This window comes from Gobio gobio, assembly GCF_949357685.1.
Source record: "Gobio gobio genome assembly, chromosome: 1".
Lineage (NCBI taxonomy): Eukaryota > Metazoa > Chordata > Actinopteri > Cypriniformes > Gobionidae > Gobio > Gobio gobio.
The window spans coordinates 39,743,704-39,756,048 of NC_137097.1; the positions used below are offsets into that span (position 1 = coordinate 39,743,704).

At 37.3% G+C, this 12,345-nt stretch overlaps 2 protein-coding genes across 6 annotated transcripts in view; both read left to right on the forward strand.

Moving 5' to 3' along the window:
• The window catches only part of tnpo2a (transportin 2a), a 30,542-nt gene extending 26,635 nt beyond the window's left edge, over positions 1-3,907 (forward strand). For 2 of the 3 annotated variants that reach the window (XM_079837442.1, XM_079837443.1), the window contains exons 20-25: positions 228-323; positions 523-598; positions 728-827; positions 958-1,032; positions 1,138-1,280; positions 1,361-3,907. In XM_079837442.1, the coding sequence (XP_079693568.1) occupies positions 228-323; positions 523-598; positions 728-827; positions 958-1,032; positions 1,138-1,245 (455 nt within the window). In that variant the 3' untranslated portion in view covers positions 1,246-1,280; positions 1,361-3,907. The remainder of the gene's footprint in view (positions 1-227; positions 324-522; positions 599-727; positions 828-957; positions 1,033-1,137; positions 1,281-1,360) is intronic. The other variant, XR_013818064.1, reaches the window with a different exon arrangement.
• An 877-nt stretch (positions 3,908-4,784) lies between these two features.
• Positions 4,785-12,345, forward strand: part of tmem104 (transmembrane protein 104) — a 68,684-nt gene continuing 61,123 nt past the window's right edge. For 2 of the 3 annotated variants that reach the window (XM_079837696.1, XM_079837697.1), the window contains exons 1-3: positions 4,788-5,067; positions 5,308-5,396; positions 6,470-6,591. In XM_079837696.1, the coding sequence (XP_079693822.1) occupies positions 5,352-5,396; positions 6,470-6,591 (167 nt within the window). In that variant the 5' untranslated portion in view covers positions 4,788-5,067; positions 5,308-5,351. Of the gene's footprint in view, positions 5,068-5,307; positions 5,397-6,469; positions 6,592-12,345 lie in introns of all 3 variants that reach the window. The other variant, XM_079837698.1, reaches the window with a different exon arrangement.

The following is a 12,345-nucleotide window of genomic DNA, read 5'->3' on the forward strand; positions in this document are numbered from 1 at the left end:
ACTATCATTTACATTTAGATAACAAAAACAAACAAAGTAAATGTTATTAACTGAATTTCTAATTAATAAATCCTTCAAGTTAAATGAAAATGCTTTGCTTTTAAAAATTCAATAGTTAATTTAGCATTGAATGCATCAGTCAGAATTTTTTTTAGGCATTGGGCCACATTTAAGGAATCCCCTGGCCTTTTTTAATTTCTTATTTCATTTGTCTGGTGTTTTTCTAGGAACGGAGATGCAGCCTTTTGTGGCCTTGGTTCTCAATAACCTTGTGGAGATCATCAACCGACCTAACACACCCAAAACTCTACTGGAGAACACCGGTGATTAGATCCAGCATAAACAATTCACACAATCACTGTAATAAAATCACACTGAATATATGATGAATTCTAAAGCAGACATTCGAAACCTGAATTACCTGTAGAAACTCTTCTTCTGATTTGTGTGGCTTTGACTGCTGTTAATTTTTAACTTGAAACTGAGACGGGCTCATGTCCCATTTTTTTACTTGCGAAACAGCCATTACGATTGGTCGACTGGGATACGTGTGTCCACAGGAAGTTGCCCCCTTGTTGCCACAGTTCATTCGCCCCTGGTAAGACATTGATTAAACCATCGAGTGCATCTCAACCCTGTGTGAACTAGTTTTGTTTTCATGCGTCTTAAACTACTAGGTCTACGAAACCTCTGCTTTAACAGTCCTTTTTTTTTTTTTACAACCTAGGTGCACGTCACTTAGAAACATCCGGGACAATGAAGAGAAAGACTCAGCCTTCAGGGGCATTTGCATAATGATTGGGGTAAATCCGGGAGGAGTCGTGCAGGTGAGGGGAAAACCAAATCCATTATCCAAATGGAGATCATTTAAAATGTTATGATTTAAATTAATAATTGAATAAAACATACTTTACATAACTGCCCCCCCCCCCCCCCCCCCCTTTTTTCTTTTCACAGGACTTCATCTTTTTCTGTGATGCTGTGGCCTCCTGGGTTAGTCCAAAAGACGATTTGAGGGACATGTTCTACAAGGTACAAATACGCTTCTTCACTAACTATAAACTTGGATTTTGATGGGTTTACAGTTGGCCAAGATGGAAGCACTGTTTCAACAGTATTCGTCCATATCCTCTCTAGATTTTGCACGGCTTCAAGGATCAGGTTGGCGAGGATAACTGGCAGCAGTTCTCAGAACAGTTTCCACCGCAGCTGAAGGAGAGACTCTCAGCCTGCTATGGTGTGTAGATGCCGCTCCAGCTGATATGGGAATCTACTATTAGGTGAGAATAACCTCAGTGATAAAGTAAAATATCAAAATAAAGCTGGGGAAGAATTGAGCAACCTTTTGCTTTTCTTTCAGGTCAAATCTACGGGAGGGTTACTGTCTGTTTGTGGGAACTACCTGCTGTTGGAGCCAAAGACGTGTGACGGTTTGTGATCTGGAGTGATCCCACTTCCTCCGACTTTGAGAGAGTTAATGTGAAATCAACCTTTTTATTGTCACACTTTGGCTTCTTACTCGCTCAGAACGGGAATGAAACCTGAAGCTCAGGGATCTTGATCGGGAGGGAGGGATCGTTCAGGCAAGATTCACCAGCTGCTTTTTGGACAATGACGCCATTCAGTAGTCCAGCCTTAGCAAAGCATGGCTTCTCAGCTAGATGCCCAAAGCACACACACACACACACACACGGAAAACGCAACGAGCGGCATACATGCTTAAGGCAGACTGTCTGAAGCTTTTTCTTAGAAAGATCACCCAAAAATGAAAAGTTTCACCCTTGTGTCACTCAAAACTAATGTTGGTTAGCACAATTACTCTCTTGCATAAAACAAAAAAGTGGATTATATCTCCAAATAGGACAAATGTTAGCATTTAAAAGTAGTTATGCAGTGTATTCCAAGTTGTCTGAAGCCATGCAATGGTTTGTGTGAAAAACAGGCTGACATTTAGGTAGTTATTTACTGTAAACGCGCTCATTTATTTAACATAAGATGTACTTAAACCTTACTAACTTTTATTGTATATTCTTATACCTTTTTTATTTAAAAAAATAAATAAATGCTGTAGTCACTATCCACTTTTATGTTTTATGCAAAATTTCATTTTTGGGTGCACTTTCATGTTAAAAGTTATTAGTTTTACTGGTAATTATGTTTAACAAGTTTTAAGTGTTGGCTAATGACAAAAGCATGCAATCATTATGACATAAGTACATATTTCTGTATTTTCTGCCTGCTTAATTTCTTTCTGCGGCGACACATTATTTTCATTCCATGAAGAAACTGCTTTCTGTGTATTGATAATTCTGCTTTAGCCAGTAAAGGAACCATAATGCAGTTGCTGATTTTATGATGGTCACATGATGTTTCAATAAGCGGATGCCTAGTTTTGTTTCCTATTTTTGTTTTTCGAAAATGCATAGAAAGAAGGCCAGTGAGGTTTCTTTACAAAGTGACTAACAAGTAATCTTTTTCCGGTTTGATCGACGTGATCTGTATTTAAGCATTATTCCTTTTGTGTTGCAACATCACATGTAAAGATTGATCTAAGAAACCCTTCATTGTAGAGATTGAGTGTTTGCCTTCGCTGCTTTTAAAATAAATGATAGGGAGTTAAATAACTATAATTCTTAAGGATTTTTAGTTAACTGGCGTTATTGATAAGCACTTTCTCTAATAAGGACTGTCAGGTTCCCCCCCCCTCAAAGATGGGAATCTGTTGAAGTTATGAGTAAGAGTGCTTGTGTAAGGACAATCTAAATATCACATGAAAGAAAAAGCGGTTTCTTTAATGAGCTTAGATTTAACACTGGGTATACTTTAAGCAAAATGAGCTAGTGTTATAGCATGTAATGTGGTAAGGTTCTTCTACACAATATGCAATTGTTCTTTTAGACAGACTGATGAATTGTGTGAAAACGTGCAGTATAGGTTATAAGGAGTTGAATTAAAATAGAAAAATGTAATTTGATTTTTAAGCATCATGTAATTGGAAGTACATTTGCTCTGTTGATGGGGTTTAGGAAAGGGTTCCCAAATCTTCTTCCCTTCTTTTTGTTTTTGTTATTTTGATCATGCTTAAGCTGCTGTCCTGGTTTTAAATGCCTGTTAAAGCAATATGCATGTTCGTCTCTACGAAAAGACAATTGCATCTTAAGGTTTCTTCTCTCATCATTAAACACTAGCTCTGACAATCTCATTTTTAAAATGTATACATTTTTGTAAGCTGCTCCACCCTCTAGGGTTGTTTTATTTAATTTTGTTTTGTTTATTATTTTGTTTTTGTAAAAGCCTATATTCCAACATTTAGATTATGTATTTCAAAGATTTGGAAAACAACTTTGTTTAAAATGGGATGTGACCTACTTTAACATTTAATTAAAGAGAACTCAAGTTCAACCTAAGAGAAAAAAAAGTGTAAATGCGAAATGGAGCCCTATTTTAACATGCTGTTAAGCATTTAGAATTGGAAAAGCCTTCATTTCTAAATGATTAGTGCACGCATGCGTTTGCTCCTGTTACTGTAATATGCTGCCAAGCAGACCTGTGTTCCTCCAAGACCGTGGTTTCTTTATTTTATTTTTATTTTTTTCATTTTTTCATTTAACATTGATTTAAGTTTGTGTTAATATAGTTTTGTTTAATATATTTTATTTTGTGCACACGCACAAAGTTTTTTTTAGACTTTAAAAGTTTTTTTTACTTTTTGATTTCTTTTTGTTTAAAGAATTGTTTTTAGTCGGATTTAAAAGGACAAATGCATTTAGCTTATGATTTTCAGAAAGTCTGCTGAAGCATTGCTTTTCCTCCCCCTTTCCCACTCTTCTTCTTTATGTTGACTTGTTTTTCAGTAATCCTTTCTTTAAATTCATTGAATGGGGAAATAAACATTTTCTGTCCAATTAAAAACAAATTGTGGTCTCTAATTTTTTTTAAACTTTTGCTGACTCACTGGAAGATGTCTCAAACTGCATGATGAACATATGCATACATGCACGTATAATGGTGTTTTTGTTCACTTTATTGAATGCCAATACATTTCTCTATACTCCGTCTTTAGGGTGTGACAACTGAAACCACTGACCCCACTTACTATAATCTGCAAATTACCTAAATGTTGGATTCTTTTTACATTCAAAAATTACGCAAGAACCAGATATACACAGTCACGTAACTCCTCCTTAGTTATTTTTGTTTGCAATTCTGTGTTGTTTACAATATTTCAGACGATACACAAATTATGGCTCAATATTAGTGTTAATGCATTGATTTTCCAAAATGTATAGTTTTTTTTTTCTTATCTTGGACACATTCTTTTGGGGTTTTATATGAATACGAATCTAATTAAAGCAAGGTTTTGTATAAACCTTTTTTTTTATTATTGGACCATTTTATATCCATACATGTAAATATTCAAACCGTAAACCCACCTCTTGAACTGCATTTGTACTTAAATCTATTAAAAAAAATTAAAACTGTTTAATATTCGTTTGTTATGCTTTATTTTTGTGTCCTCCCCCTTTTTTGTCCCCCCCCCTTCTTATCAGCATTATTAATTATAATGCATTCCAAATCAGACACTGTTGTGTTGATCATCCTAATTTAAAATATTAGCTAATTTTTTTGTTAAACCACGTTCTGAGATTATGCATTTCTTTCTAAATGATATATATATAATGAATAACTCGCTATATAATTCAAATCTATTTTGCTTTCATACTGCAAACGTTGCAAAAACGTCACCACAATTCAGCCAATCGGCGGACACTTCCTAGCGCTACGCCACACGGCACACGCTCAATCGGGAACCGTTTCCTGCTGACGTCCTGTTTACTCTGGTTTTAATGGATATGCTTTCTCAAGCAGAAGAACTTCTGCAGCCTGTCTTAATTAACTGCTAATAAAATAATGGGGAGGTGTGAACTATGCGCTCTACTTTGTTATTACGCTGCATTTGCTCACGAGCTGCGTTGCTGATCGTGAAGACGTTACAAGAAAACAGTCGCGTGCTTTCCTAACGATATCACTTCTCTTGGCCACTAGAGTCGCTTCCAACGGTGACAGGTGAGCCTTTTCTGTTAGCAAAACAATGGTTTTACAAAGTTAACTGAATGCGACATATTTGCATACAACATCACAAGGCAGTTAAACGTTGAAAAATCTTGTATACACTTTATTAAATCTGCCTGGCAGCGGAGTGAACATAAGCAACGGTTGATGCTAGTCATGTTACACTAGCCGCCTTATGTCCCTTTGGCAAAAGTGTAGTGTATTAAATATTAAAACTGTGTTTTCTTTCCTCAGGGTGGTAATATTTCAGATTTGAGAGTTGTGTTTGTCCCTTCGAGATGGCTGGGGGCATTACAGAAACAGGGGAGCCTTACTCACCATTTGTAAGTATTACTTCATGGAGTAGGTATTGATTTAACTTTTTTGAACTAGAGCATATCACACTGTTCTGCACACTCTGTGTCTTTAGAAAAAGTCTTGGGAAAATAGCATAGAACAGAAAACTATCATGTCAAGTTGTGTCATGTGACATGTTTTCTGTTGCTCTGTAATTAAAGGCCTCTTACCTGCTTTCATGAAATTGTTCAAGATTGAATTGACTGTAATAAAAAAATTTTTTAGTTCTCTTTTCTCAGTTTTTCAATAATGTAAGTTAACAGTTGTTATGAGTTTGTTAGATGCCTTTATGTTGCTTAGAGTCATGTGATTCAAACCACACACTCATTTAAAGAGGAAATGAAAGTTCAGGAATCAGGAGAAGCTAGAATCGGCAGAACGCATTGCATGAAACTCCTTTTACCGTCTGACAATATGGGAGAATGACTAGACATTTATATAAATTGATTGTGTTAAATTGAACATCAATAAAGATATTTCTAAGATAAAATCTTTATCGTATTAACCTTTTCCATAAACTATACAGGGCTTTACAACCCACTTTTTTACAATCAACTGTTTTTAATGCAAAAAGTAAATACCAAAATTGTTTTTTCATTTTCAATTCAATTAATGAATACGTTTTAAAGTAAGGGACAGAATGTGTCATTGTGTCCATTACCTACTTTGTTTTGCTCGCATTAGTTAATGGAAAGCATTTTTTTTATCATAAGGGAAATGCTCACCACGTTCTGAAGGAATTAACAGTAGATACTGTATGCCAAGCTCATGACTAATTTTCAGTCGACTTTGGTTTATGTGATTTGCGCACTCAAGTGGGAGGAAATGCAGTGTCACTTAAACGAATTATCACATGCATCAGCTTTTTGAAATGCATGATAGTGAAAAATTCCAGACACATCTTCTTTGCGAGAAAGACAGTTGATGCGTAATGGCACCTTTGTGTGATAAATCTTCAGTGCACTGTAAAACTTTAGTGCTTGTTATACATTTTCTTTTTATCTGTGATCTCTGAAAACCTTGAATCTGCTATAGACGTGTTTGTTTTGTGTTTTTATAGGTTGGCCTGGTGTACATGTTCAATCTAATTGTTGGCACGGGTGCCTTGACCATGCCCAAGGCTTTTGCAGCAGCTGGCTGGGTAGTCAGCGTCTCCCTCATCACATTTTTGGCTTTTATGAGGTATGCTTTCCCTCTAGGATTTTTTTTAATCCATCACAATCTCTTTCTCTCTCTCTCTTTTTCTCTGCAAACACCACATTCCAACTTTTGGGTTTTGTTGTGTCAGTGTGTTAACCCCTGTGGTGTTTCTTTTGAATCCGTATATGAACCATCCTTGTTTACATTGCCAAAGCATGTGTGTACTATTTACCAAAACACACACACACACACTGCAGTGGGATCAATGCTTCATCAAATGTATTACAATGTACAGTATTGGGGTATTATAAGTAGGGCTGCACCAGAATATTCGTTCGATGGGTTGGTATTCGATTTTCAAATTTGTGATTCGAATATGCGTTGTTGTTTTTTTCCGCGAACACCTGGCATCCCGCTCGAAACAGCTCTCATTCGCGTTTGCATATGTTTACACTATAAAATACAATACTTTTTTTCAACTATCTTCTAGCCAAGGCATTTTTAATAGCCTCGTTATACTTAATAAATATATTTGCTTCTTGTTAGTGTTACCTGCAGCAGAGCGCACAACTGCACAAGCTTATATGGCAGAAGCCATGTCTGAGCTTGCAAAATTGCTGTGCTTGTGCACTGAGCGGCTGAACGCATGCAGCCGTGCGCCGTTTACTTTCGGTTTGCCAATTCAGGGGCGGGTTGCTTGAATTGTGGTTTCATTAGCTATTATTCTTAATGAAAAACATAGCAACAAAACAGTACAATGACAAACTCCCTTAAATAGGCGCTTTTACATCGCTTTGAAACCAAATATTCCGCGATCATCATGTAATTTAGCTCCTCGCTCTCGTGCAGAATTATATCTGACTGCTGCTGCTGATGTGCTGAGACGCCCGTTAGTTTGGCTCAAGTGGCACCTCAAATCTAGGCCCTATAGCCCGGCCCTGGCCCTAGATGCTGAGGCCCTAGATGCTGAGGCCCTAGCCCGGCCGTGTCCGACAGCTTACCAAAACTATCGGGCCGAGTCCCGTGAATTATTATTTTTTTAAATCCTCCCTATTAGGCCTACACATCGTTGCAGCCATTAAAATAGTTCAGTTTTGTTTTTAATGTCAAAGTAGTTATATTTCGTTTAGTTTCTTAATTAAGTTAATTTAGAAAAATGTTTAAAGCATTTTTTTTTTTTTTGTTAAATTAAAGTTTTTGTTTTTTAAAGTAACGACCAAGCGACAGTGAGTTAACAACACGTTTGATCCATTTATCCTCTTAAATCAACACTTGACTTGTCTTGCTTATAATACAATCCATAGATATAAAACACTTCAAGCATCACAATGTTGGTTTAAACGTTTAGCCTATGCTATCACTTTTTTGAACCACTTTTAGTGCCACATAGAACCTTTTTGTTTGTTTTTTTTTCTTGAGTAAACGTGTTCAAAAGTAAATAAATAAAAAACAGGCAGGTTGTCTTGAGATTATATTAGAGATTTGTATTAGAGAGAAGGATATGTTCAGCTCCTTCCCTCCGAAGCTTCAAATATTCGATGTTGATTACTACCAAAGCTTTGAAGCTCAAAAAATGGTATTCGGACCAGCCCTAATTATAAGTATTGTATCCAATGTACATATTTTAGGAATAATTGGTAAAAAGCAAAAACAGTTACACTTAAAAGGTCTGAATTGGGTTGCATTATATAACAAAATCTAGTTTTGCCAAATTCTGTTTTCCATATACACTTTTGGGATTCCCTTTTAAAGAGATAATTCACTAAATAATTAAATTTACCCCATGATTTACTCACCCTCAAGCCATCCTAGGTGTATATGACATTATTCTTTCAGACGCATACAATCGTAGTTATATAAAAAAATTTCCTGACTAATCCAAGCTTTATAATGGCAGTGAATGGCAGCCCAAAATTTGAAGACCAAAAAAGTGCATCCATCCATTATAAAAGTAATCCACACGGCTCCGGGGGTTAATAAAGGCCTTCTGAACAAATCCATGGGTTTGTGTAAGAAAAATATCCATAGTTAACATGTTATAAAGTAAAATATCTAACTTACAAAGAAAATGTAATGCCTCGCGCAGTTCAAAACGCTTGCGCTACGTCCGACATCATCGTCGCGGCAGTTACGCTTAGGTTGAATATGGAAGACGGTCCGCCAGTCTCTGAAAGAAGTGTGTCATATTCACCTAGGATGGTTTGAGGGTGAGAAAATAATGGGCTAATTTTTTTTTTGGGGTGAACCATCCCTTTAATGGCTTACATTTTTAATGATTAATGTATCATTTAAAAGATAAGATGAAAATGTAACTATTGCTTTTATTTTTTAGTGCTGCTCAACAGAGGTTCAAGGCTCATTCACACCAAGGACAATAACTATAATGATGATAATAAATATATATTTAAAACATTGTTCATACCACAACTCTAATGAGAAGGGCACAGAGAAACAATATCATTAGTATCACTTTCAGAACGATTTTTTATCAAACTGATGAATGATTAAAGGGGTGGTAAAACACAATCTTTTGAAGGCTTGATTGTGTTTGTGGGGTGCACTGTAACATGCAAAAATTGCATTATTTTTCATATATTTGACCTTTATTCTACACTGCTCTGTCCCTCCTTGTAAAACGGTCTGATGCTTTCCGGGTTGTATGAAGCCAGTCCCTCAAAAATACGCGATGGGCTCTGATTGGTTAGCTGGCCCAGTGTGTTCTGATTCGCTAACCGCAGTGCACGTTTATCGGAAACGTCAAGCCCCTTACCTTTACCGGAGGCTGTGCTTTGGTCAGTATTAGAAACGATGGCGTCAATAGAACCATACCAATCTGAGCCCGAATCAGACCCAGAACATTTTAGTGAAGATGATCGAGCAGAACCTGTTCAGTCCTCAAGAGTAAAGACGGCGGATCTAGAGTGATCGCTACTGAATGGCACTTTTGTATTTTTAGAACGATTATAGCCAAATATCTGTCGCAAGAACTATTAACCCAAAACGAACACTAAACACTGGCTTTACTAGTGGCCAAATCACACACAGAACCATGTTTAGCAAGCCTGTAGATAAACAATACATAAAAGCTCTAATCAAAGAATTTTTTCACTAATGCCAGGTTCGCTGTTGAGATTTTAACGTTAGGTGTTTGTAACGATAGGTGTTCGTCGGATAACGTTAAGTATGAATGAGCATTTAACAGACTGGTTTGCAGAACAGCATTGTCATCTGTTTACTTCCTTGCTACAAAGTACAATTAAAATATTACAGGAAAACACATCGACGAAAAATAAATCAGACTTACAGGTTGTGGCCCGTTAACAGCTTCTGTTTGTAAATCCTGCTTTCAGGACAAGCCGAGGTGCAAATCCGGCATTGAACTCGCGAAGATGGTGGATGTTTTCCTCCGTGAAATGTGCAGCGCGCGCGTCGTGCATCCACGCACAGGCAGTGTTTGTCTCGCGCAGCTGACGGTGTGCAAATCCGGCATTGAACTCGTGAAAATTGTGGATGTTTTCCTCCGTGAAATGTGCAGCGGGAGGCGCGCCCGTCGCGCATGATTCACACTGAACCGCTCATGAATTGCAATGGACGAATATTGTCCATTATGTCACATTTTCCAGTCTTCTCCTCCGACCCTGTCTGTCTCGTGCTTTATGATGGGCAGCATATATCTGAGACCTGTTCCCCTCTGTCTCAAACACATGCATATAACATGCTGTATGTTAAACGCCCATCCCCAGACCTGCAATCCGGATGAAAATAACAGTGTTTTGTCGGCATTGCAACAACACCACTCCTGCCTGTAGCCTACCACTATACCACAACAACAGCGATACAAAATGGCCTCACCCCCCCTTATTTAATATTAACGGAGGAGGGGTTTATGTAAATATTGAACCTGGTGATGTCACCAACCCTGGAGGAATGTGTGTAGTCGCCTACTGGCCGTTTGCTGTAGTTCTTAGAAATGGATTTCTTTAAAAGCAAATATCTCCCTTTGCTTTAAACTTTGAACATTGTAACTTTACAGATGTTGTTTATGCTAAAGCAGCAACATTACACGCTAACTAAAGTTAGAATAGTGAAATCGTGGTTTACCACCCCTTTTTTAAACATTGACAGCCAATCAGAATCCCTCCTGCTTCAAAAAGATTGAGCATTTAAAGCGGCAGATGACAAGTGCAGCTTGTGCTGTACCATCAATCCTTGGTATTGATGCTAATACAATAGCAGGGTAACAATATTCAAACCGAACCGAAAAAAACGTGATACACCACCCACAGTACGAACCCCGATACTCATGTCGAACTGAACGTGCTCTGCCCCCCTTATGCCACAATTTTTTTTTCTTCGTTGACATTTGATTAAATAGTAATTAGTACATTTTTAACAACTAATAAGAGTTCTAAAGTGGGACATTACTTGTGTGTGTGTCATCAGTTTTTATGAAATACATTTTCTTGTTTGTTTTTTAAACATTATGGTAAATGGAAAAATGAGTAGATTATTTCTGACTAGTCTACAGTAGAGGTATTTCATTTTAGTGTACTCTGCTCTAAAGAAAACGTGAAGCCAATGGATAAAGTTAATAAGTTAAATTATTGTTGTTGTTAAGTTAAAAGTGAATCTAGTGTTGTTATTGCTGGTGCCCTGCCATGAACCCTGCCTCCACATCTCCATTATCTCCATTATCATTATTATTACTTTGAGAAGTAATAGTATTTTAATAGTATTAGTGTTTGCGTTCTTCTGGTTGCTGCTAGGCTTGATTATTTTGGGGTTTCGCGTATAAGGTTTAGGAGGCTGTATATATTAGATTTCCATTCTTTTCTGGTGGTTTGCTAAATGGGGTTAGAATAGGTCTCTAAGGATGTGTTCACACTTGGCATGTTTGCTGTTTCCTGCCGCTGTTTTGACTCTTTTACACATTTTATAAGCTTTTCACGAGTTCTCAACTGGTCAAAATACCATCATATGTAGGCTGCGCACATACAATGAGCGCATTTATCCCAACACACAACATTGTTTTGGATGCTCAATAAGTTCAGTCTCGATAGACGTCATAAAAGCCGACCAATCGGTTTTTGAACATATCCCTAGTTTCAGTATCTTTAGGTTCGGTGTTAAAAATGTCAATGTGAATGCTAGGCGTGCAGGGCGAAATTTCCTGACCAAACAAACCAAGCAAATTGAAATGCAAGTGTGAAACCTAATTTGTTTGTAGAAAGGCATGAATTTGAGAAGTATAATTCTGTCTCTACCTCATCTTGTGTTCAATAAGAGCACGGTGTGTCTTCTTTTGGTCTTCTGTGCCTGCTATTTCTCTCTGTCACTCGCTCATCTTTAGCTGACCTCTCAACCCTGTTACTGCTGGTGCTGTGGCCATCAAAACACATTTATCACCTCTGCCAACCTGCCAGCTGTCTGAGTCACTGACAGAGCCCTTGGGAGAGTTATGAGTATTTAGATGAAACAGAATGGAGCTGTATATCAATGAAACGGCAGAGGAAAGAGGGCAGACAACAGCGGTCTTTAAATACAGGTTGTGAGAGATGTCCAAATGAGACTGACATAATGTATATGACACACAGTTTGTCATATTTTACACTAGGACTGAGTGATATATTTAAAGGGGTCATGACATGAGAAATCAAATTTGCCTTGATCTTTTTCACATATAAGAGGTCTTTGCACCATTAAAACGTCCTGCAAGTTTCATAGCTTAAAACTTCCTCTTCATTATCAAAGCTCAACCTCCGAAAACAACACCTCCTTTTGATATTATATTGCGTG